The sequence below is a fragment of the Patiria miniata genome, unplaced genomic scaffold (assembly GCF_015706575.1).
Source record: "Patiria miniata isolate m_02_andy unplaced genomic scaffold, ASM1570657v1 HiC_scaffold_13, whole genome shotgun sequence".
NCBI classification, from domain to species: domain Eukaryota; kingdom Metazoa; phylum Echinodermata; class Asteroidea; order Valvatida; family Asterinidae; genus Patiria; species Patiria miniata.
The window spans coordinates 5,083,277-5,109,405 of NW_024037051.1; the positions used below are offsets into that span (position 1 = coordinate 5,083,277).

Sequence of the window (26,129 nt, forward strand, 5' to 3'; positions counted from 1 at the left end):
AGGAGTTCGCTAAGTTCAAGAGCTTTTCGAGCCTTTTCCCCACAAATTCATTAAACTCGAGTTAATGGATTTTTGAAGGTTGCCCCAAAACAATATCCGTAGTATCCGTATATAGTTTCATCAGCAATTTGAGTGAAACTTTTTTGCTGGTACGTAGCCCTAGAGGAAAAGTGACAATCTCGTGAGTTTTGACGTCACAGATATATACCTGAGTCAAGTGCAAAGAACAACTGACGCAAGCACAACCTCGTCCCCAGGGCTTACCTTATTTTCAACATCGTTTCCAATAGTAAGCCCTGAATGGGAAACTTTCTTCCTGTACCCTGATTCGATACCGCAATTAGCATGTAATGGGTTTATATCGTGTACTTGGTGTTGGTATTTCCAGCGTGCAATGGCGAGGTCGATTCACAGCTACCACAAAATCTGCTTCAAAAGTAACTGTACGAGTGCAGTGAAGGAGGAAGTTTTGGACAGAGTGACCAAAGTGGTTCGAGAGTGCCATCGGTCTTCACCCAGCCATGTCCATCCTCTGGTTTTGGGAGCTAGGTCGTAAATTTGGACGTGGTACCGCTTCAATTGATACACCCTGTAGCTTACTCGGTTGATTATGAGGGATGAGAGAGTCTTTGCAGGGTAGACAGAATTGCTGTTCAGGTTCTCCTCATCCCGAACCATCTTCTTGAGCATCACTGTCCTCGCCTCATCTCGTCATCATGAGTGAGGCGAGCATGACTGTAGCAAGCAGGTGAATTCCTCCAACAACTCATAAATCTCCTGCCTCATCAGCTTCCACTCCACAAACTCCCTGATGCCTAAAAGCATCTTGATATTTGGGGAATTTCTGCGGTATGGGACGACTTTCAGTCCTCCCCGTGAAAGGTAGATGATCATCAGTGCAGGACAGTAGTTCTACACCAGTGACATCGACCACCCTCCTCTTCTCGCCTACACAAGTCATGTGGGGACAGAAGGAATTGTGGAAAGAAGAGATCGGTCATTGTGTGGCATGAATTCACGATTGAGTGGCCCAGTTTCGTAGAGTGAAAAGGTGTTTTTTTCTCTGAATATATTTTGATTAGTTGCTGTAGATAATGTAAACTGTGGATGAAGACAATGTTTGTGTCTGGTGTATGAACATCGGCATTCCAGCCTCAACCGCGTATAGATCAGGTAAAGGATGACACGAGTATCCGTTTTCTCCTGCTTTGACATGAGGCTGTGGATCACAGACAAGTCATCAACTTCATCAGTTGATGTAGCCTCCTTTGTACTGCTCCAACGGTTCTCATCGTGTAGGACGAGGCACACCATCCATCTGCATCAAATTATGAAGTTGATGTGTGGTGAGACCCAAAGCCTCGTGTCCAAGCAGCAGGGAACGGATACTAATCAAATTATATCCAGAGAAGAAAAAAAAACACCTTTTCACTCTACGAAACTGGACCACTCGTACGTGAATGCATGCCACACATTGACCGATCTCTTTTCCCCCCACAATTCCTTTTGCCCTCACATGACTTGTGTAGCACTGCCGCTGGAACAAACTTTTGCCAGGGGGTGCTGGTCGGACGTTTCACGCCCTCGTCTACTAGAGCGTTCTTCAGACGACCACCAATCCCAATGATACCATCAGCAGACAACACTGGGTCAAGCTTGTAAAGAGGACTTGTCTTCTTGATGTAGTCCTTTGACCTTTTGGAATCTACCTTGTCCTTCTGGAGGAACTTCAATTCTTCACAAAAGGACTGTCTCTGGATATATAATATGATATCATCCTCTGCTCTCGTCATCTCATCTACGGTCAGGAGCATCGGCATGTCTACTGTTGTTCTTTGCCTTGGCTCGCAAGTAGTTTTTCACCCGCAACAATCATGCCACAACAGGAATGCCTCTTCAACAACCTGTCTACCACATCGTCTACAACACATACAGTAACCACCTCCTTGTCTGGCTTTATCTCTGGATCTTCATCTGCAAGATCTCTCAGGCTTGGTGATTTTGGCTATTCACTATCTTCCAGGCAAAGGAAGTCGGGTCCATTGAGCCATCGCTCAGCAAGCAGCTCCTTAGCTGTTTGTCCTCTTGTAACATCATCGGCAGGATTAAGCCTAGATTCAACATGATACCGTTGACTTGGTGATGACCCGCTGTGGATAACTGCAACTCTATTTGCCACGAATGTAAGAAACCGTCGCTCCTCATTCTTCACATACTGCAGTACTATGGTGCTGTCCGTCCAAAATACCGAATCCTCTAATGGCACATCTAACTCTCTACGAACCACAGCATCAAGTTTGACGGAGAGTGTCGCACCCATCAATTCCAGCCTGGGTATGGTCATCTTTTTCAGAGGGGTTAGATGTGACTTGGCCAAAAGAAGGCAAGACTGCTTGTCGCCTTCCGAGTTTGTCATATGCAAATAGGTTGTCGCTCCGTAAGCCACTTCAGTTCTGAATCATCCGAGAAATGGTGCAGTTGATATTTACCTGCCTCTCCAAAACCATAAGGCTTTATACTTCTGTTCACCCTGAACTGTTTTATCTCTGGTAGTGCTTGTTTCCACTGTTGCCAACTGTTGAGGTGCTCAGATGGAAGCGACTCATCCCATGTTAGCTTTCTGCGGCATAACCTTGGCTCTCAGAGTGAACAGACTCACAAACCCATGTGGATCATAGATAGAACTGCAGACACTAAGTATTCCTCTTCTTGTCAATGGCTTGTCACTGGGACTGATTTTATAGCCAAAACAGTCGAGTTCAACGTCCCACTGCATTCCGAGCGCTCTCTCGGTCGGCAATGCCTCGTAGTTCAGATCGAGCTCCTTGACATCCTTCGCTCTCTCTTCCATGGGGAAGGACGCAAGAACTTGTGGGCTGCTGTTTACCCACTTTGTCAACCTAAAACCTCCTCTAGCTAGAAGACTTTCTCTTCACTGGCGACAGATTTCAAACAGTCGTCTACGTAAAATTTACGCATGACTGTGTCGACTGTGTCGGGTTGGATGTCCGCTCAATTATCCTCAGCGGTACGTTGCAGAGCGAAGGTGCAACAGCTTGGACTCCATGTATACCACCGTAGGAGTGTACAGTTATCCTATACACACTCGGCTGTCGAGAGCTGTCACCATCAGACCACCACGGATATCTCAAGACATCTCGCTCTTCATGAGTGACTTTGACCTGATGGAACATGGCTTGGACATCAGCCATAAGTGCCACTGTCTCTTGCCGAAACCTCAAGAGTACCCCCAACAGCTTGGTCAAATCTGGTCCACCAAGCACCTCGTCGTTGAGTGATGTTCCGCAATGCTTAGACGCACAGTCAAATACTATGCGAACCTTGTCCGGCTTCTTCGGATGGTATAACCGTAATATGTTGTTGTAGTATGTTCATGCCTTCCGTGTACTTAGCGTGCAGTAGTGTGTCTCTCTTTGCAGCCGCTTGCTCAACGAAATAAGACGACGTTCCGCAACAGTGCGATTATCAACCAAGTGCGGAGGATAATTCTTAAATGGGATCGCTATCTCGTAGTGCCCATCGGTGAGACGAACACCTTCCTCCCATATCGCAATAGCCTGCTTGTCGTTCACCGATATCCCCTTGGTGTCATCATGAAAGGATCAGTCCTGTCCAACTTCCAGAACATCATTAGTTGTCTCTCTAAACTGTCGTCGGCTGCAATGAAGTTGGATGTAGCTGATGTGTGTTTGTTTGCCATTCCCAGTGGTCCATTCAGCGACCATATGAGCTGTGTTCTTGTCGCATATGGGGCGTTCTTCTCACCCTTCTTGACATCAACGTTCATGTGGCATCAACGCTTCTGGTGCATCTTGACCAATCAATAGCTGTACTCGACCTTTGTCAACTTGTGGCAGCTTGATACCTTGCAGGTGAGGCCATCTTTCAATGTCCTCTTGCTTGGCGAAGTAAGCATCGTGGATAGGGAGCTCACGTCTTGTATACACCAACGGAAGTTCCACTGGGGTTTCGCAGTCGATACCGCTAACTATCAGACTGATGACAGTTGTCGCTGTTTGCACGTTTGCCCCTGCCAATGTTGTGAGAGACTTTGCACTGATGCCACTGCTTCTGCTGGTGCCGTCGTGACCTCAGTTCTCGGGGTATACTGACCTACGGGGACGGATGGTTTTAATCTGGTGCAAGAACTTAGTATGCTTTTTCCCACACCCTGCAACAGAGCAAACTCGGTTTAATGTACATGAATTTGACATACAATGTATGCCCAGGTCTCAAACAGTTATAGCACAGTTTTGTTGCCCTAGCAAATTCAAATCTATCTTCTTGTTTCTTACTCTTAAATTCTGAACACCCAAACAAGGTGTGACTACCGTAACACAGTACACCTGTCATGTTACCATATTACGGTTTGGCATTTGTCATCATGGTGTAACTACCTTTGCTATAACAACTTACAGAGGACTTTGGAACATTCTTGTTTGTTACAACATGTCTGTCCTTTGGCTTACTCAATGCACCATATACAGGATCATTAGCTTCTTTAGCTGCGTCTTCTACAAATTCTACCATATCCCCTATTTGGGGTGACCTGTCATTTTTCTTTCTGATTACCCTAATCTGCTTGATCCATCGGTTACGGAGATAACTTGGCATTTTTTCAATCATAGTAACCAACACTTTCTGAGTATTTACTTCCTGAATGTAACCCATGGCATTAAGGGTCTCCCTACAGGTTTTCAGATCATCTGCATACTCTCTTAGTGATTTCTTGTCACGTGAGCCAATACTACTACCCTCAGTAACCTTATTCACCCAAGCTTCAGCAATTGTATACTTGTTACCAACCTTTCCTTAAGCAAGGCCTTAGCCTTCTTATACCCTTCATGTGGCTGCATTGCAGAACAACGCTGTATCACTTTCTTTGCCTTACCAGTACAGTACTGTAACAACCGAATCAACTTAGCACTGTCCTCCAAATTGGAGCTGTCCACACTTTCTCAATGGATCGTATGAATGCCCAATACGATCTCCATCGTATGTCAAAAGTTCTGCTTTCGGCAGCTGTATCACCTAAAGCAGGCGCTGCTTTTGACCATGCTGCACCAGCTCCAGAACCGTTGTTTCACTGTTCTTGTGCGCCCTGTCGGGTTCCGCTGTCTTGACTGGATCCGCTGTCTTGACGTGATCGATTGTCTTGTCCGGTTCTGGTGTCTTGTTTGGATACAATGTCGTCTCAGCCTCTGGCTTTGTAACTGGTTCCTTCGTTCCGTCGGACTCCAACTTCGTTGTTTGACATACATGCTGGAAATGTATCCACTACTTCAGGTGTACTCTTCGGGGGTGTCGCAATCAGCACTTCACTCTCGTTTGATGCCTGTGCTGAGAAGGTATCGCAATGTTCATTGCTGTCGTTAAGTGCATACACAGCCTCCTCTTTATAAATAAATATGCATTTAGTTCATGACTTTTTCAGGCGTGCGGGGCGGCTGGCCATACAAACACGAGGTCATGAACTGATCAATATGCATATTCATAATCTTGCTCAATAATAATAATAATAATAACGGAGCCTTATATAGCGCACGTATCTACCAACAATTAGGTACTCAAGGCGCTGGAAATTATGTCAATTATTAAAGAAAGGTAAATAAAGTTTATGAGAAATATGAGACCCATTATGTAGCACCTTATAATGGTTTACAAGGTACTGCGGCGCATATTGCAGCCACTGCCAGAAACACCGGGGCAAACCCCTTCTCTTAGCGATAAGTGTTACTGGGTTCTTTAACGTGCATTACACAACACACGGGACCTACGGCTTTACGTCCCATCCGAAGGACGAAGCAATAATGGTAAAGTGCCTTGCTCAAGAGCACAAGTACCATGTTCCCACGGTCAGGAGTCGAACCCATGCACCACGGCACACGAGTCGAACACCGTAACCATTGGACCACAGCGCCCGCATAATGCATACATTACAACGCGGCCGCCATTTTGAAATCGCATGGAGGAAAATTTTTGGGACGATATTCGTGGGAGATGGTGACTGGAAGTCGTCTTTTGGCCAGATGGATGAACATTTTTAGATAAAAGAACGGGGTTTTTTTGAAAAGGTATGAGTTCCTCTACGACTAGGAACCTTAACTTTGGAAATTTCTGTCCTGGATGAGAAGATAATCTTGATCAAAATTGATAGCAAATTCGCTACATCAGAGTTTAGCGTTTAGGGGAGCATTGGCTGTCTGGCCGTACTACAGAGCTTGCAATAGAACTGTACGGCCAAAGGCAGTCGGGCTACTGGTGGGTGTTCACCTCAAGATCTGCTGATCCGCTTCCACCTTGGGGTGGCTTCCTTGACTTTTCCTGACCCTTGACTTCTCCCAGCCACCCCACGGGTCCCTGAGACGGCTGCATGTCGTTTCCAGACACCCTTGATCTCGTTACCTTCGGCTTCTTGCAGTTTCATGCAAAATGTCCTTAGCACCTTCAATATTGTGGCACTTTTTCATTGTTTGCCTTCCTGCAGCGTCCGAAAGCTCGTATCGTCTCCTTTGGCACGTTCTCCCCTACACGGGAAATTATCTGCTGGACAGCTCGATCTACAACTTCCTGATTAATCGGAACCTCTCCCGTAGCCTCGACCTCCACGATTGGTTCTGTCTGCACCATTCTTACATACTTCTTTGTTTTGTCTGCAGCTCTCTGCTCCTCCACCTTGTGGTAGCTCTCAGCAGCCAGATATGCCTTAATCGAGTCATCCAGGGATGTTGGTTTGGCCCGAAAATCGCTTCTCTAATCGCCCTTTTTCCAACTTAATCCATGAAAATCCTCTCGCTAGTCGGTACGCCCCTCCCTTCATCTGAGAATTCGGGATACGCCAACGCAGAGAGTTCCCTGATACTCTGCCCTGACTCCAGTTATGTCTCTTTGTCTCCCTGACGACGATGTCGCAGCTCCATTAAATTGTACTCCGCCTGTTGACCTGGGCCGAACCTCTGGTCTAACAATAAGAGTGGATGAAATCCCTGCAGGAATATTTCCTACCCTCCGGCTGCCAGCCCAACACACTTAAAGCTGGTCCCTGGAGGGACAGGAAGAAACACATTTGCTTGCTCGTCGTTCCACACATTGGCCACACGACCGGCCATGAAGTGTACCTTATAGTCCTTTCAATGCACCTTCCCGTTAAATCTATCCAGACAAAATAAAATGTTCGGTTTCTTCAACTTTCTCCATCTATGATTCATCCAAAACGTCTCTCAGAAGAACCGGTGTCACAATCTTCCAGCAGGGGGCCCTCGCCAGCAACGGGCTCCATACTGATGTGCATGTACTGCGGGTTTCATACTACGTATCGGGGTTTCTCCGTGTGTGTACAGGGCCGGGGGCCAGAGCTGGGTAAGCTAGCTGTTGCCCTGGCAGTGATACGCGCCCGCTGATACAGCACAGCCTTGAAATTAAGGCTAGTGCTGTAGAGTTATTGTCGTAAGAGCTGACAGGGTAAAAATGTCGTGCCTGACGTACAAATTAAACTTATTTTTTCGTTACTGAGATGTGGAAATCGTAAGTTTTCGTTAGGAGCCTTTTTCGTGCTCTAATCTTTCGGCCACTTGCATTTCTATCTTCTTCTTTTTTTACGTCATTTTGATTTCTATCAGTTTCTTCTTATACCGTGCAACTTTCGCAGTTCGATGTTTATCATCCGACCTAGCCTATCGCCATCGTCTTTACCTTGAGAAATAAGATTTGATGTATTTTGTGTTCCACCCAAAACTCTTATCTCGTCTTCTTTTTTAGCTATATACCTAAACTTTTTGCTGAAAGTACGCTTATATCTAGATAGCGCCCTTCAGCCACGACTCACCAAACACCAAATCCAGTACCAAAGTGAACTGATGTGAACTCTGTTTTTTTTTCATATATTCATGTTATTTGTGCTTTCATACTTTTTCAAGCGTGTTTCCAGTAATCCTTTTACAGCAAAACCAACAGGCGCTCTATAATAAACGACTTTACTTGTGTAGTGATTAGAAATAATGTTTCTATAATAAGAATTGTAAAGTTCATTTACAGCCGATTGACGGCGCTGTTTCAGTTTACGGGTCGACCTTCCGTGGATTTGCTTGGGGGTTATATGAATAAAAAGTAGTGCGTGCATAATTAAGGGGTCCTTTTGAGGATATAAGTGAAATAAAAGGGGTTCCATCCATTTTTATAAGGTCGAGTGGTACTGAGGGTAAACTTCCAATAAGTAATGGAAAGTCTATGAGTATCCATTGGTGATTTTTATTCTTAACTGTGTGCGGCTTATTAATAGTAAACATAAGTTTACGTGAACGGGTTAGTTGCGGGCATTCTCACAGATGACGAGTTGCTGAGCTCGCTGGAGTCTCGTTAAAGTACATTTTACTCATTTTTATGGCCATAGAAGGGCCATATTGTTTGCAGTTAGGGACCCGAACGAGGGAAGGAGAGGCAACCCAGGGACCCAAGGCACTGGCTTGTATGGTGAAGATTTTCACACTATTTTCTTCGTTGTGTATATGACAATGTTGTGTAGTTTTATGGCGCTGACAAGGTCAAAGGTCACCCGTGCATGCAAGGGTCGTTCTACTTTAGCACACAACATACATATACATGTATATGATATACTTTCCAGGTTTAATTTATTAAGTTTATTTTGATTAATGGAAGACACATGTACATGTAGCATTTACGAATGTTTATATCGTTTAATTTTGATTTGATTTTATTAATAGGTTTTTTTTAATATATAATTTTATATATTGATGATGAAATAAAGACGACTCGATCAGTACTAACTACACCCCTGAACCTGACACCACAGTTTCACTACATACACTCGTAAAAACAATACCTATTTTCAGTATTGCAGTCGAGTCACTTTAGTCGAGTCCGGGTCAGAGTCTCGAGTCATTTCAAGTTGGGTCGAAAACGAGTCCTAGTCCGGTCATGGCTGTTCGAAAATTGACGTGCAAATCACAGTGCAGTGATGATCATGTATTATGTAAACGGGAAGCCTATGCATAATACGAAACGCTTTACCATGTCAGCAAGGTGGGAAACACCCCCATAAAATACCCAAAATGTTTAAGCGCCCCTAACGGTGACCCTTTGCGCTGAAAACTAATATGATTCAACGACTAACTACGCCAAATACGACGGCGTTTGAATGAAGATAAATAGATTTGTAAAACAAAAATATGTTTTCCAAAAAAATAAGCCCGCAAAAATGGTAAAGCGCCCTCCTGTGGTCACCACAGCGTAAATAAATGATGTCATAATAATATAGCCTATTAGATTTCTCTCAAAATTCAGGAACGTTCGGCTGAAAATACATCTTACGATGGTGGGCACCAAAAGATTTTTTGACACTGTTCAATAAATATCGTCACCGACACCACGAATTAACACTCTACCGTGTTTAACCATATTTTTTTCGATTTCCATTTTTTTGGATTTTTAAACATTATTCATCAAGGCCTACCATTGCACGAAGTTTCAAAGCTTCAAGAGCTTTACTTTAATAATTACGCTAAGTATCCATGGCAACTATTGCGCAAAAGTGACGAAGTAACATTCAAGTTCTATTTACCATTGCAATGCATGACGGGCACTCTGCTCAAATGCGAGCAAAAACGTTTTCACGAAGTAACAATCTTGTTGTTTGAATGCACGCGCGCTGACCTCCGTTTCCACGAAGTAACACTCTTCTAGTGTTGTAATACATTGAAGCGTGCTACTTCGTGAAAACGAAATTTTACAGTTTCGCAGCTTTTTTGGTTTCACGAACTAGCACTCATCTTTTTTCTCTTATTTCTGTTGTTTTAATTAACAAACGAGTCAAAAACAGCAAATTTAATAACATCAATACGTCAAGTGTCTACAACGAGAAACTCAACTGAAAATACTCTGTTTAGTTTTGACGCAAAGTGTTGTTCTAGAAGGCGTTCAACTTTAGATGCCGTTTTCTCCGATTGCTAATTTTTACCGGTATGTACATGAGTGTTACTTCGTGGTGTCGGTGACGATATAATTACCACCCTGAAAATCGAATCCAAAATCCTCTCAATACTTTCTTGAGTAACAGAAACAGAACAATTTTGATGCTTCAATGCTTCAAATCAAATTTATTCAAATGTATTCCCTTCACCTCAAAATGAAAACAAAAACTGTATCATGTTTATACAACCGCAGCAAATATTTACATAGAACATTGTTTGGGAACAGTACAAGACTTGCAATTAATGACTGATCATAAGTGTAAACATAATCTGGGTGAACAATACAGGTGAAGAGGCTCAATTTGGGAGACTGTTTTGGAAATTTCACAATGAAATCTGGTGGCTTTCATCAAGTCCTTTTTAATGTTAAAATCCGCCAGAAATGTGGTCTCTTCAAATTAACAGTCTGTTTCAAACCAAAAATGTTGCCTGACAGTGGTCTGCAGCTAAGCGTTTTGTTAATTTTGAAACTTCAGTCACTAATTTCGTCGTACGCCTTATTGTTATCCCGGGGTAAAGAGATTAATGTGAATACCTAATAGCACGTTTTGTGAAAAGAAAACAGGGTTCTATACGTGTAGAGTGTTATCGGTATTGGTATAAGAGCTGAACAGTGGAAACAGTCCTTCACGAATGAAAACAATACTTTCAAGTGACCTATTTTTAATGCATTTTAAAGTCTTTAAATCGAAAGAAGAAAAACAATGTCGATCATTTTCCCGCTTTGTCCTGAAAATACAAACAAACAAAATACAAATAAATATCTTTCGGTAAAGATCCCATGGTTTAGAAAGTAAGTGGCTTTTGAAAGCAAAGACTCTGCTTGTCTGATATTGTTCCTATCAAGACGTCTTTCTTATTTTGTTTCATTTTGAACACAGCATTGCATATACTTAACTTAGTTAATCTACTCCCTCAAATTCAACCCCCCCCCCAAAAAAAAAAATCACTTAAAGGACCCTCAGTTTATTGATTAAGGACCATAAAATCAAAGTGATAAAATTGAACCCAGTCTATGATGGTCCAGAGAGGCAAACAATAAAAAAAGGGAAATTACTGCTAATAATTGAACGTGACGCAAATTATATGTACTTACGATTTGAATCACATCCTGGTAAAAATTCAAGCATCGTTGTAGCATGTCGTCTGACTGTTAATGAAGAATCAAGATCAATATGGTATTTAAGGAAAAAAGTTCTAGCCCTTCAAAAATCAGGTATTATAGTGGAAAATTATCACATCTGTTAATAGATCTCAATCCGGGTATTATAATTTTATAGTTGTTTTTGTTTGTTTGTTTATTTGTTTGCTGAGGTGTTTGTTTGTTTGTTTGTTTGTTTGTTTGTTGGGGGTGTTGGGGTGTTTGTTTGTTTGTTTGTTTGTTTGTTGGGGTGTTGGGGTGTTTGTTTGTTTGTTTGTTGGGGGGGGTTGTTGGGGTGTTTGTTTGTTTGTTTGTTGGGCTGTTTGTTTCTTTGTTTGTTGGGCTGTTTGTTTCTTTGATCGATGTGATCCAGGTTATGTTGCACGGTGAACTAGAAGCACTCACTGGAAGCATTCACCACGCGCGTCAGTGTAATAACACCCGTGGGCCGGGACCGGCGCCTGCACCGAGTGAGATGGGTAAATCATATAAATATTCATATCCTCCTGATTCTTGATTCTTAGCAAATCAGAGTGCTCCGTCCAATTTTGGTAGCAAGCTTGATATGTTTGATTTAAAGTCTAGTTTTGTACCCTTTTTTTTTGGGGGGGGGCAACTCACGTGATACGGGTATCGTAGTAGCTCCGGCTACATGACGACCAGCCGAGATCTAAGCGAGGATTCGCTTTGTATTGAGCCATCAAGTAACCCTTTGACGAGCAGCCGTTTCTAGGACCACCCGATGGACCTGAAGCATCATGCCACATGCCCAAGCTGTAATCGTTGCAAAAAAAAATTTAAAAATCAAGATGGCGTTGAAGGTTTCAATAACATCTTACCACAGATACGCCATTAACCAACCTGGTTCCCAGGGTGTCGAGCAATACGCTCCCACCACTATATACCTTCTCCCTCACCCTGGTATTAGATCATTTGCATATCCAATTTTGTTTGGATACGTATATATGCAAATGAGAATATTCTGGTGCTGTCCTGTGTTTTACACCAGTGTTTGTTTTTGTATGTGGTGTCTGGGATAAAAACAGAATCAATTCGTCGCAGCGTGAGTTACGAAAACACGATTTGTTTCAAGATAAAATGTTAATACAATCTTATCCAGCCAATATGCAGTATCACACTGCATATTAATGTTGGAAAGGAAAGGGTTATTTTTCAGAAGTTGTGGACGAAAGAATAACAGAATAAACGTGAAAAAAACGTAATACACGTTGAAAATAACAACACCAAGTACACCAAGTACACGATATAAATCCATTACCTGCTAATTGCAGGATACAGGAAGCAAGTTCCCATTTCAGGGCTTACTATTGGAAATGAGGTTGGAAATAAAGAAAGCTCTGGGGACGAGGTTGGTCATTAACCCCTTTCTCGTATATTCATTCCGCATCACTATTTCTCTTAAGTATTATTATTATTGGTTTATTTATACTTGCTTGCAACCCGAAGGTTGAAAAGTATTTTGGTACAACCTTAAAACGTCTAAAATAATACAAAAGCGTTTACATATTTTAATTCCTCTTAACGTTTGGATAAAAACACATCGGGTAAACTTTTCAATTTTTTTCAGAGAGAATAAAAGGATCTAACCATCACAAAATAAATAATCCTGACATTAGTGAACGGGCAGTACAAACAATTATTAATCGAATGGAAGTCAGATCATTACGCCAAGTGTATCATTAGAATAAGTCATAGGCATCTTGAAATTGACTAAGCTCATGGGAATAAACTGACCAGGGATGCGTTCTAACAGGTTTGGTTGATTTAAATCACGTTGATTGAAATCACTGATATAAATTGCGATTTAAATCGAATGATCTTTTTTTAATATCAATGATTTAAAATCACTTCTTTGTAGAAATCTTATTTTTAGCGAAATAAATTGATTGCGGGTCATTTTAATCATTTAAATCAACTGATTCCACCTAGTTACAAAGTGTAAGATGTTCTTTACACTCTCAAACACCCCTACGTGGACTTCATCAGCATCGAATCAACTTACATGTAGGTTTTGCATAATTACCTGAATCATTGATTAAAGTCAAGATCTGAGTTTAAAAGTTTTTCTTTGAATTTGAATTTTAATGACAACACACTCACTTTTGCTTTAATCATTCATTGATCTGTTTAGTAATATTGTGAATCAGCTGTGCTGGTGTAGGCTTACCTGAATCATCTAAAGGTGTATTAAAGTCCCAATTGATAGTCTTATTCCTGTTTCACCATAAAAAAATGTAGATTGAGATTAATGGAATGCCTTTTAGAGGTGCAAGGCCTGATTTCTATTCTTCACCTCGTATGAAGGACCATCATCAAACACTATATTTTAATATTTTAAGTTCACAATATACATTCACATTATAATAACTATAAGTTTACAAGGATCAGTGCTGTCATTTTGAAAGTTTTATGAAATAAACATTCCCATGGATGACTGTACTCGTTTTGTGTACATACCATTACACATAACATAAATCACGTTTTTCATTCATATCTGCACACAATGTATCTGAGCTGTACCCATCAAGCCATAAAGTGTCTTCAGTTTTAATAATGTACCATTGGACCAATGAGGTAGACTACATGTATTGAACCAATGCAGATGAAATAAAGTGATTTACGTGATGGGTATAAGGGTGCAAGGGGAGATTTAGACACGTTTGTAGACATGAACATTTTGAAAATTGAATAAATAAAAAAATCCGAATTTTTTTTTTAAATCACGCAAAGGTGTTTTCGGGGGGGGGGGGTGGTCCGCGCATAAGTCGGACGCCTCGTAGGTCCGACGCTTCACAAGTCTGACAAAATCTCATCTCCCAACCAAATAAAGACCCATAAGTCCGACGCCTCATAGGTCCGACGCCCATAGGTCCGACGCCTCATAAGTCCGACGCCTCAAGTCCGAAACATCGTTTGTCGATTGTCGGAATTATGAGGTGTCGGACTTATGAGGTGTCAGAGCAATGTGGCCGAATCCATAAGTTCGATGTCTCATAAATCGGACGCCTCATAATTCCGGAAATGTCGGACTTATGAGGCGTCGGACTTATGATACGGCCCCGTTTGCGGGCGTTTTTAATAGCTATGGGTCCTGCGAAGGCGCCAAACCAGCATGCCAAATTAACGATATCACCATTGTGATAGCACGTAGCTTTGAAAGTCCTCGAAAAATTATATGCGAATGGAAGCACGGGCGGATGTAGCTTTCAGGAAATGTGGGGCTTGAGGGAAGGCGTGCCTAAGGCACGCCCTGCCAAGGGCATGCCCCCCCCCCCTAAAATGTTGAATTGTACAAAACATTCTCCTGCATTCTAATGCAGTTTGAGAATACATCTAGGAACTTAAGCATTCCATTTATTAATTTTTCCCCAATTTACGAGGACCAGAACATTAATCAGCGGCTGAAAGGGTGTTTAGGGGGTTGCAACCCTCCTCTAGATCCGCCACTGGGAAGTAGCTTACACGGGAATGTAGAAAACGAAAATTGTCATCCCTACAGGATCAATATTATAGGCTCCTTGTGTGTGGCGGCCATTTTTGGTGAACATAGCAAAAAGATTATAATTATGTTTGCCATAATAGCTACTAAACTCACTTGTGTCCGATCTCGTGTGCGGTAGTGCCAGTGGCATCCAATCCACGGAATTCACTGAGTGATGCACCCCACTGGCCACACTGCCCAACGTAGGCTATGCCCAGTAAACCGTCACCAGCCGTTGAACTTGAAATGTCTACTCTGTTTGGGACGAAAGGAAAACACAAAGCGCAAAGGGTGTGGAGTAGTTTTATCATTTCATGTAGGTATTTGGAGTCCAAAACTAAAGTCTATTATTGAAACATCTGATCAAAATTATGGAACCTGCATTGTTTGTTTGTTTATTTTTCAAAACAAGGCTCAAAATCCGTCGAGTTTCACGCTCTCCACCCCACGTATTACACATGTCAAGTTTCGTTTTTAGTTCTTTTCTTACTTTGAGTATTTAGAATTTTTACTCTTTTTTAGTTGTTTTCTCCGTCCTGCTCTTCGAGATTCAACCACGAGAGTAAATCTGTTTTTTAATTGCTATTTCTAGCAAGACATTGTTTCCACTTCTAAATACGATATCGACAAAAAAATAGTTGTGATATTCCAATTTTGCTCTAGAAATCGATTTCGAATTATTTGCGGCCCGACAATAATCCGCCCCACTCGCAGACACAGATTTACGCCAATGTTGCGCACGAATACTCACCCTGTCAAGAATGCAGCGTTGTCCCAATGCTCAATGCTTGAGGACGATTTCCTATTATTATGTTGCCATTGCGCAGCGCCTTCAAGGTAGTCGTCAGCATCAACATGCATTACCAATCCAGGCTAAATAAACCCAGACAAAAACTATGTGATGATGGCAAGCAAATGGTCTTCGTCGAACAGTTCAACCTTGCTAAACTGTATAGCTATTGTTAAGGTAATACTGTGAAGAACGATTAAAACGCCTACACGTATTTTAATAGGGTAACAATGCATTGGAAACTGACATTTTCTTTCATGTGTCTTTATCATTTTCTTTAGGGCATATTTAAATTTTTGGCAAGAAGGGAATATGTTTAAAACGTGAGCCACAGTCCAAATAATCAAATTGTTGCAGACACTATTCTGTACCTTGCAAAACTTCCGTTATTGTTTTCGTTAAGTTAAAAAATATATCAATACAAAGAAAGACAGTTTCAGTCAAAGGATAGATGTAGCCTGGACACGTTAGACTTGATGCAATATTAAAAAAAAAAAAACTTCATATGGGCTTCAGCGAATCCAGTCTTCATTAGAGATAGACTGCTTTAATTTGAACTTCAACTTTTGTTCCATGACTCTCTTCCATATGCTGTTTCACCATAAACCTACCTCCATTGATCCAAAGACCTTGACATACGTCAGCTTGGGAACCAGCGCAGTTCCTCTCAGAGAAACCAATTGCAAAACATTTTTCACCTTAATTATATATAAGAATGAGAAAGCAAAGAGGAAAAATCGCTGAAGAATACTTGTAAATATGCGTCTTTCATCACCAACAATGGTAGGCGCACAATGTGAAGAACCGCTCCCGCTATACCAACACCAAAGGTTACATCACCCGAAGTGCACGCCTGGACATCCACAAGTTCTAATTTTTCCCACGAACTGTGGTAGAGTGGAATGCCCTGGACGATTCATTAGTCAATGCAACGTCACTGATCAGTTTTTAGCAGCAACTCCAATAAATCCCCACACACCCTCGCACAAGCCTGGCTATTATACTCGTCATAGAGTCCAGCCAGTATAAGAGCAGAAGCAGAAGCCTTCTCAAAAGTATCAAAAATAAGGTAACAATGGTGACGACAAAATAATACCGGCAAAATGATAATGGGGGCGTGGTCGAGCAACACCTATTTGGTCAACTGCCTGCATCTGGCCTTCAAATTCATTCGGATTTGCTAATGACACCAACGCCGCCAATGGGCGCAGGAAAATAACTCAACAAAGGCATCTGTATCGCAACGTGGTATGAAAAACTGGCATAAGCTCGAGCACATGTAGGCCAATTTTCCCTTTCTTCCAATGGACTCTTTTTTTTTTTTTTTTTTTTTTACTTTATAGGCTTACCTTTTTTCTTTACAACAGTTCCCGCTTTTCAACATTATTTGATGCTTTAGTGACACACTAGGTATACATTGATAAATGGAAAATTAGAGGCACTTATAAGGTCAACTGCTTTCGCTTTTTCGTTTAAAGCAATAGCTTCTTCTTTTTGACTGATTGTTCGATCCTAACCGATAATGTAACAACAGTTGACCCACGGTGTGGCAACATTTACTACAACTATTGGTCAATGATCGGTTATAGTGCTACAGCTCCGGTCAATTTGTGTGTGAAATTATAGGTTGGTGATACGCTATCCGTTGGTTGCTATATTATCAGTTGTAACAAACAGTCTAACCTTCACTTTGAGCAAGGTTTCTGTCATTATATAACCGGTATCGCATAATTGCAAATTATCGGATTTCATCCGAAAACTCACCGCGTTGAAGAGGGTGTTAATGCACGTGGTGGCTGTGCTGGTGCTGCCCCCTTTAATAATAGTGTACATTGGATCGGAAATGAATGCCAGCTCCAGATATTTCGTTGCCTTCGTGTCAATCAGCAAGGTTTCTGGCGGCTCGTCAGCAAATGTTAACGGCAAAGTTGGTGGCGCTTAGGAGAACAATTAAAAAACAAACCAGTCGGGCATCAAGCTTGGAGTTTGACAAGCTGTCATAAGAAACTGACGACTCATTGTCAAAAATTACCAACAAAAGGTAGATCAATGTTGAAATTATTGTGAGCAGGTTTATATAAAGGCGAAGAAATAGTTGAGCCTTTTAACTTTAGTTCAGCATTCCAGATTTCAGCTTCAGAATGAATGATCTGCGTCAGAAATGTGAGTTCTTTATTGTTTTGACTTACTTGCGGAATTTGTTTTAAAAGTGTGATCAATAAAAACAAAAGCAAATACATTATATTACGTTCTGTCTCGCAGAATGCCCCTCTTTCCACTGGTCTGTTCCTATAGGCAACGTGCGGGTGACCCCGACCAACATCTCGCTTGACGGCATGTTCGTCATCTAGTGGCTCGATGTAAAGCTCACCACGGCCATAGTTGCGAAATATGACCGCCATCTTGCAAAAAAGACACCATTCAGAAAATAAAACAACCGAATAAAAGGCATGCAAACAGACCTTTGGTGTCGGCTCCAGACAAGGATTACTTTTGAAATAATTCCTTTCATTATTTACTTGGGAAATGTCAAAACTTATTCCAATCAATGATACTATAAACCCTTCATCAAACATTTTGGTGGCAGCTATGGGATTCACCGTAGCACTAGGCCGATGACTTACCAAGCCGTCACAAACGGTTACGGATGCAAGAGAGTCCTTTTCACCGGCTACCTTCCCTGTGTAGACGCAGTCAGTCCGAAGCGGCACTTTCTGGATGCCTTCATCTGTGTAGATCTCAACCTTGAGTCCAGGGGCATAATTACTGTCGTCGTGGTCTACGATGAGGTTAAGCGTCTCTCCAAAGGCTTCGACTTCCAGTTCTAAGAATGAGGCGGCAGTGGCTCCCTTGCCAACACTCCTCTTGCCTTCAGCTTCGACTACGAGTGGGTACACGATCTCATATTCCGGGGCTACACAGGACAGAGAGAAAAATGTTATGGTCTTCAATGCAATGAACTTTTGGTGACTTCTCTCAACACTACTTTTTTAAAAACTATTGCACCTTGTAATGAGCGTGCACAAAGGAATGCGTTGTGGCAATGCATTTTGGAATATTGAGTTTAATAGCTAGCATCGTACTGATGTGCAGTATAGTGTCAGGTTTTGTAAGTGATACTGAACCGAAATAGTTTTGCAAATAAAACGCATCAGCTTTGCGAATAAACGCAGTAGTTTGCAAATAAACCCGATACATAAATTATACTTCGTATAAACAAAATATTTATGCGGCAATGTTCGTATTTCTTATGAATCGAGAGACGTTCATAATTTTGTCATATTCCGTGTGGAAAGACGTCACTAAAATAAAACGATGTTTTAGCGCGGATGCCCACATCAATTGCAAATACCTTTTTCGTGGCTTTTAACACCGAAGTAGCGAGAGAGCTCCTGTGTTGTAAATTCAAGATCTTTGGTACGAACCTACGCAGCGGAAAAAAATAAGGAATACGAGTGTTTTCAGGTGTATTCAATACACCCAAACCACACCCTTTTGTACTTCTTGGAAAATAAATCATTTATAATTGGGTGGTGTCTTTTACACCTTTTGTAAAATGTTATATAAGATAGAGGATGGATATGAGTTTCCACAAAATTTCTATTGCAGTTAAACTTGCTTAACCCGCGTAGTCGACTATTTCCCCTGGCGAATGTTCAATATTCATGCTGATTTATCATGAAGGACAAAAACTACTTTTTTCTCTCTACTTTTGACGTTGTTACCCCTTTCGAGAACTTCAAGACGCTTTTATTTTGGGTTCTTTTCGTGCCCAATACAGCACACACAAAAGAAAAAACGACTGGAGTATTTCCGGGCCGCAAACAATTCGTAATTTGAAAACTAGTATTTGGGTAGTCTGAGGATCAGATATTCACGTGTGCAAGAGCCACGGTCGAACGCCTGATATATCCCATCATGTAACGTTTGTGCGACCCCGCGCGCCAGCCAATTGCGTGACGTTATTTCGATCAGAAATGTGGACTAAGCTGCTGATTGGTCTATTTGGATGTACAGGGAGTGAGGGAGAGCAGTCTTAACATTATTCAGGTTGGTACAGGTTTTTGAAAACCATTTGTCTGACAATGAGGATACTATTCATCTGTATTAAAAATGTTCAAAACGCTGCATGCATCAAAACAAAAAATAGACACAATAAACGAGGTACGATTATAAAGTACCATGGATAAAAAAAAATCGTCAATATCGACAAAATAATCGTCAATGTTCGAAACATTATCTTGCAAAGATGCACTGAATGAAGAGTCTACGTACCCCTGGCTTGGAGTAAGCCGTGTAGGCCAGCACGGCAAGCACGACCATCTTCAGCATCATTCTGCAGCTGTTGAGTCTGTCGGAATGACGAATTTGAGTCATTTTGTGGACTTTTTATAGGCTACGTTTGGGCTTGTCCACGCGCCCAAACCCCCGTTTTTTAACAAAGGGAGACAAACAGAAGACCTCTCACCGTCTCATGTAGCCCCAGCACGCGCTTCTTGGCGCCCAATTCAAACGTCCTATAGTTTCCACACCAGCATCAATCAACACTTAAGAACGTGCTGGTGTTTCACAATAAATTGAAATATTTTAAACTATACTTGTGTTAATTGAGTCTGAGGGCAATTTGACCGTACAACTTTATTATGGTGTTCTAAAAGGGACAGGTAAACGTCGTAAGCTTGAGTTTCAAACGTCGTGTGAAACTCACGCACTCGACGTTTGCATGTCCCTTTTAGAACACCATGGTAGCTACAATAAGTACAATAGATTACTATTCATTTGATAAAAGAATAGGGCTACACCTTTTTCCCACGGCGGTGTGAAACATGCCGGGGCTCGAGCCGCTTATGTTGGCTGGTGGATGTGTGTGTGTGTGGGTGTACAAGCAATACATTCACTTGAGTGGACTTCCGAACAAAAGATGTCCACATAAATCAGGTAGCAACGACATTTTGTGGACTTGCCCACGTCCACACAAGGTTTCCCCCTCTGGAAAACAGGTTTAGAGGCATATTGGGGTTAGCTTTATCTGTGGCAAAATAAAGAGAAACACTAAAGGGGATCATAGACAAAAAAAAATGGGTTGAAAGAGTTTTCCGGTTTGAGTAAAATGAGTTGTTTTCACTGGTTTTTCTGAACTACACGAAAACAAAGGAATGTCCACACTAGGTATGTAAAACAAACATGGGTTTGTACAACCACTACCTTATGGGGGTACCGGAACAATGGGATGTACCCCACAAGGAATGCCCACCGACTTTGGATTTTGCTCAAAAACTAGGAATTTCCAAGGTGGGTTGATCCGTCGCAAATGGAAGAGTTTTAGAACAGGGATATTTAGTCCGAATTTCAGCCCAGAAAATTAATTCTGGTTAAAATAAAAGCATTTTGACGTTAGTATGCGACGTTGCAAAATGTTATTACACGAGAACAAAATGAAGTACCCCATTTCTATGCCTGTGTAGGGGTGAGTTTGTCTTACATACGCAGTGTGGACTTCCGAACAAAAGACGTCCACATAATGTAGGTAGCACCGACGTTGTGTGGACTTACCCCACGTCCACACAGTGTTTCCCCATTTCTGGAAAACAGGTTTAGAGGCATTTTTGGGTTAGGTTTATCCGTAGCAGAATGAAGAGAAACACTAAAGGGAATCATAGAAAAAAAATTGGGTTGAAAGAGTTTTCACAGTTTGAGAAAAATGAGTTTTTTCACTGGTTTTTCTTAACTACACGAAAGCAATGGAAAGTCCACACTAGTCATGTGAAACAAGTATATATATATATATATATGTGTGTGTGTGTGTGTGTGTGCGTGTACAAACACTGCCTTGTGGGGTACCGGAACAATGGGAGGTACTCCACAAGGAATGCCAACCGACTTGCGGGGTACCGTTTTGGTACCCCACAAGTTTTTTCACGAAATAGATATATGGATTTTACTCAAAAACTAGGAATTTCCAAGGTGGGTTGATTTGTCGCAAATGGAAGAGTTTTAGAAAAGGGATATTAGGTTGGTTGGTTGGTTGGTTGGTTGGTTGGTTGGTTGGTTGGTCGGTTGGTTGGTTGGTTGGTTGGTTGGTTGGTTGGTTGGTTGGTTGGTTGGTTGTTGGTTGGTTGGTTGGAAACTTTACTCGGTCGGAGTATCCTCAGCGAATTGCAATTTATATTGATTTTCACCGCCCTGACATAATAATAAAAGTTTGCATTTTGAAGTTTCATTTGCTGTAGGAGTTCATTATTTGAAGAGCATTTTGAGGATTTTTTTTTTCATCAATTCATTAAACTTGAGGGTTAGAAAGTAAATTGAATTTCAAGGTTTCCCGAACATGTTATATCCCGAGCCGCTTTAGTAAATTGGTTGAAACTTTTAGGCTGGTAGTCCAATTATTTGAGAGTGCCTAAGCATTATGAGTTAATTTAACGCCTCGATGCAACTTAACCGTAAAACAAATAACTATTTTAATTGAAATAAGGAAACTGGCCTACAACTATTTAAAAAAGACACTTGAACTGTTAATGATCTTGAATTGTGGATGTCACTTAATTACATCTTCTTTAGGTAGGCAAATGCTGAAATCCAAGAGTGATAATGTACATTCAGCTTTAAATAGACACGGTATTATTGTCCATTTTCTGTGTCCAACCATGTCTCTTCCATCTGTAGGTCAGTTAATTTTCACTACGTAACCCCTGGCGCATTCGCCATGTCACCATGATGTTCGTACATTTATAACATCCCGGCTTGATTACTGCAATTCTCTCCTATTTGGTATAACTCAAGGTGAAAAACATAGACTACAAAAAATCCAAAACCGTGCTGCTCGGCTCATCTTCTCTGTCAAATGCACTGTACAGGCTACTTCTCTTATCACCAATCTTCATTGGTTACCCATCCAGCAGCGTATATCATTCAAAGTTCTTTTGATGGTTTACAAGTGCCTACATGGTATTGCTCCTCCTTGCTTGTGTGACTTACTCACTTTGTATCAACCAGGCAGACCGGGATTAAGATCTTCCGACGATAGACTTCTCTCTATTCATACAGGTTCAAAATTGGGGGACAAATCTTTTTCAATAGCAGGCCCCAAATTATCTCGGGAACACTATTCCCATCAACATCAGGGACGCCTTATCTCTCACCATTTTCAAGAAACGTCTGAAAAGTTTCTTTTTCATAACATCATAGTCCTCTCTTGTACAGCGCTTTGATCTATCTTGTAACAGCGCTTTATAAATACTTTATTATTTATTTCTTTATTTCATTGTGAGTTACCCTGAACGGTAAGGCAACCAGATTCCCAAACATAGCATGGTGTTTAAAAAGAAACGGTGTCCCGTTGCGACCTGAGTGTGGAATGGATCATTCATTTTATACATTTATATGAGACGCGTGCTTCTCAGAGAGTTCCTGATCAACGAAGTGACAAAAACCAAACACACCATCCTTCAACCTCCCCCCCCCCCCCCAACGTTTGCATTGTGAAGTTTCATTTGCTGAATGAGTTCATTTTTGAACAGCATTTTGAAGTGCTGTTTTTTCATCAATTCATTAAACTCAAGGATTAGAAAGTAAATTGAATTTTAAGGTTTCCCGAACATGTTATATCCCGATTCGCATTAGTTTATTGGTTAAAACTTTAGGCTGGTAGTCCTAGAGGAACAGTAGAATCACGTGACTTTGCTTTGGCGACATTGATGCCTGAGACAAGTGCACAGGATAATTGGCTCAAACCGGTTTTTGATCAAAATACAAACATGCCAAAATGCCCAGCGCATGTTTAATATTTTTAGAACTGACAATTTGCAATGTTAGTAACTGCAGAGACCCGCTGGAACAAAGTCTCATCGCGAAGGCATCTTTCAACATCTTGCAATGCTTAATGGTCACATCATACTTTGAGCATTGCGGGACGCTCCTAATTCAGCTTAGACTTGACTCCAGTTGGACTCAAGTCGATATACACACCACACATTGCCATCACAACCCACTGAATTACATCATTAAAGGAAACGTGCAGTGGAAATTCAGCTCATCTTGTTTTCATGTTCATTACTATGTGCTGCAACAATACATTCAAGATCTAAATACTTGTTTTCATTGGAAGTGACAAGAGAGTGGTAGCTTTTCAATTATTAGTAAATCCTTTCATCAACACATGTAAGAGGGCGCTATTTTGCTTTTGTCACACAAGGTACTCCTTGTCAAAAGTGCCAATATGGCGGCCCATATGGCCGGCCGCCTCATTGGTAAAAAAAAATAGAAAAACGTCATATATTAGCCAAATATTGTGCTCTCTAGGAGGTAGCATTTCCTGGATGGGTACATCTAATTCTACCTCTATGATCTGACCTCTTCCACTGCGCTGCCCTGTACCGGCCCTTTGAGGCCGGTATGATCCTCAGCCGGTATTTTTGCCCCTCAGTCACTCAACAAACAACCTACTGGTATGCAGCCTGATGTCTGCCTCCAAAGTTAAACAAAGAGTTCTAAGCGGATTAGTGTCTATTGTTTAAACATGGCGTAAACAACTTTCCAGACTCTATCTTTCCATAGATGGATGGCTGGCACATATTTATTCATTACATTTCATTTGAGCGTATTACCTAGCAGTTTGGTTTCTATGAAAGTGAAATTTAGCAAAAGAAGAAGCAGAAATTAATCCCTAATTATTTATCACAACCATTCGCCTGTAACTGACTCCCGAGGAAAGTGGCCAGTTAATTTCTATAGCAGTAACGTACCTAAGGCCTTTTGCTGACCGTGGAGGATTAAGTTGATTAAATACTCCTCATTGTTGGGTCCCAGATGATGGACCTGCAATTATCAGGTATGAACACAATAGATTACCTATACATGTATTGAGTGGGTGCCTTAGCCGGACACTGGCCGATTGCGCGGCCATTTTGAAGAGGATTAAACTCACCGGCCAAGCTACCGGCTGGCCTGTACTTAAACCGGCCGGTGATGGAAGCTCGGCCTTACTACCGAATGATCTTGAATTTGGAACATGTTAGCAAGTAAGACAAATCGAGATATTCTATGAAGTCTTTTTAAGAATAATCTCAACTTTCACTGATATATGTCATTTACATCTATGGCAAATATATTGTAACGGCGGTGCCGGGCCGCCGGCAGAGGGCGCCAGCACGGACCCACGGTGCAACCGTAGCGTTGGGACCCCTGCTGCTGGGCCAGGGAGACCCGTTGCCAGACTGCGCCGACTCAGTAGTGTGACTTTTGTATAGCGTCCCTTTTTGTTGTGAGTTGTATAAAGAGAGAGCCTCGTGTAAAGAAAGTGGCAAGAATAAAGCGGCCGGAGAGCCCCGAAACCCTGAAGAATAGTGTCTGTGGTTTCCTTCGTCTGGCGTGTGAGAACCCCAGATTCGTTCTACGTTACATTGGTGGCAGCGGTGGCATGTCTGACGGAGGAAAAACAGGTAGAATTTGGAGTGTTTTTCGCCAGGAATACACCGGGTCGAGTTAGTCTGGCGTCCGACTCGCCACGCGGCGGGTACGCACGCTGGATCAGGGCCTCGCAGAGCGTAAACCAACCTGGTGAGATGGCCAGCAAAGCGTTCGTCACGTTGGATGACTCGGAGTTGGACTTTTTCAGGGTTTCGGGGAGCCAGCTAGGCCCACATGCTAAAACCCATGGGGAATCGCGCCGCACTGTGCACCACGGCGCAACAGACGCTCTGTTCCACTCGGAACACTGCCGAGTTGTGCCTGTTGATAATAAAGCAGGGCTGGCCGGGCTTGATCGTCCGGAGACACCCCGCATCAACACACGTGCCAGGTCCCACGAGGGGTCGCCCCGTGCTGCAAGACGATGGCGCAACAGACGGTTCGTTCCACTCGGAGCGATCCCGATTTGTGCTGTCCGATGCAGCGGGGGCGGGGCTTCGTCGGGACATACCCCAGTTTGCTGGTAATAACACAGTACATGCCAGGTCCCACGAGGGGCCGCCCCGTGCTGTAGACGCTGGCGCAGCAGACGTCTCGTTCCATTCGGAGCGATTCCGAGCTGTGCTGGTTGATGCAGCGGGGGCGGGTTTTCGTCCTGGGGCAACCCACAACCCCTACGCTCATAAAAACAGTGCTAGGCCCCACATGGAAGCACCACTCGGTGCTTACATGGATACGACTGGTGCGGCCTCCCATTCGGGGCGCCCCCAGGCTGGATTTGCCCACATACCGGGGGCGGGAAACCGTCCGAGCGCGCCTCAGGCGGCACGACCGGGAGTGGATCTCCCCCAGCAGTACGTTCGTCCCCACTATCGCAGTATGGCGAGTCCTGACCTCCACTCGGAGCAGGCTCGCACTGCACGACTCTATGGGACGGGACCAGTGGACTTGCTCCGCGCACGAGTCAATGGGGTGGAGCCCGTAGAGTTGCTCCGCACACGATTCAATGAGGCGGAGCTGACAGAGTTGCTCCGCACGGGAATCTATGGGGCGGAGCCGGTAGAGTTGCTCCGCACGGGATTCAATGGAGCGGAGCCGGCGAGGTTGCTCCGCACGGGAGTCTATGGAGCGGAGCCGATGGAGTTGCTCCGCACGGGAGTCTTTGGGGCGGAGCCGATGGAGTTGCTCCGCACGGGAGTCAATGGAGTGGAGCCGACAGAGTGGCTCCGCACGGGAGTTAATCGAGCGGAACCGTGGAGTTGCTCCGCAAGGGAGTCAATG

The 26,129-nt window shown here is 42.6% G+C and overlaps 2 protein-coding genes across 2 annotated transcripts; both read right to left on the reverse strand.

Annotated features, from left to right (window-relative positions):
• Positions 1-2,005: 2,005 nt before the first annotated feature.
• Positions 2,006-2,416, reverse strand: LOC119721527. The gene has a single exon (XM_038191605.1). It carries the CDS (start codon positions 2,414-2,416, stop codon positions 2,006-2,008), a length of 411 nt encoding a protein of 136 aa, XP_038047533.1.
• Positions 2,417-10,221: 7,805 nt separating this feature from the next.
• On the reverse strand, positions 10,222-19,775 carry LOC119719226 (A disintegrin and metalloproteinase with thrombospondin motifs 4-like). Its single transcript, XM_038188598.1, has 11 exons — positions 19,716-19,775; positions 18,793-18,865; positions 18,065-18,354; positions 17,689-17,842; positions 17,205-17,377; positions 16,052-16,138; positions 15,402-15,523; positions 14,765-14,905; positions 11,770-11,922; positions 11,104-11,157; positions 10,222-10,736 (listed from the first exon to the last, which is right to left on the reverse strand). The coding sequence occupies exons 1-10, from the start codon at positions 19,773-19,775 to the stop codon at positions 11,130-11,132; spliced, it is 1,281 nt and encodes a 426-aa protein (XP_038044526.1). The 3' UTR covers positions 10,222-10,736; positions 11,104-11,129.
• Between the last annotated feature and the right edge of the window lie 6,354 nt (positions 19,776-26,129).

Excerpts from the sequence above, each read along its gene's own strand:
- LOC119721527 (XM_038191605.1), bottom strand. The coding sequence starts at position 2,416 with ATGACAAACTCGGAAGGCGACAAGCAGTCTTGCCTTCTTTTGGCCAAG.
- LOC119719226 (XM_038188598.1), bottom strand. The coding sequence starts at position 19,775 with ATGATGCTGAAGATGGTCGTGCTTGCCGTGCTGGCCTACACGGCTTAC. Across the intron at positions 15,524-16,051 it reads AGGTCTTTGGATCAATGGAG|CCTGGATTGGTAATGCATGT; the intron begins GTAGGTTTATGG and ends GGGTTTATTTAG. Across the intron at positions 14,906-15,401 it reads AACGCTGCATTCTTGACAGG|AGTAGACATTTCAAGTTCAA; the intron begins GTGAGTATTCGT and ends CGTCCCAAACAG.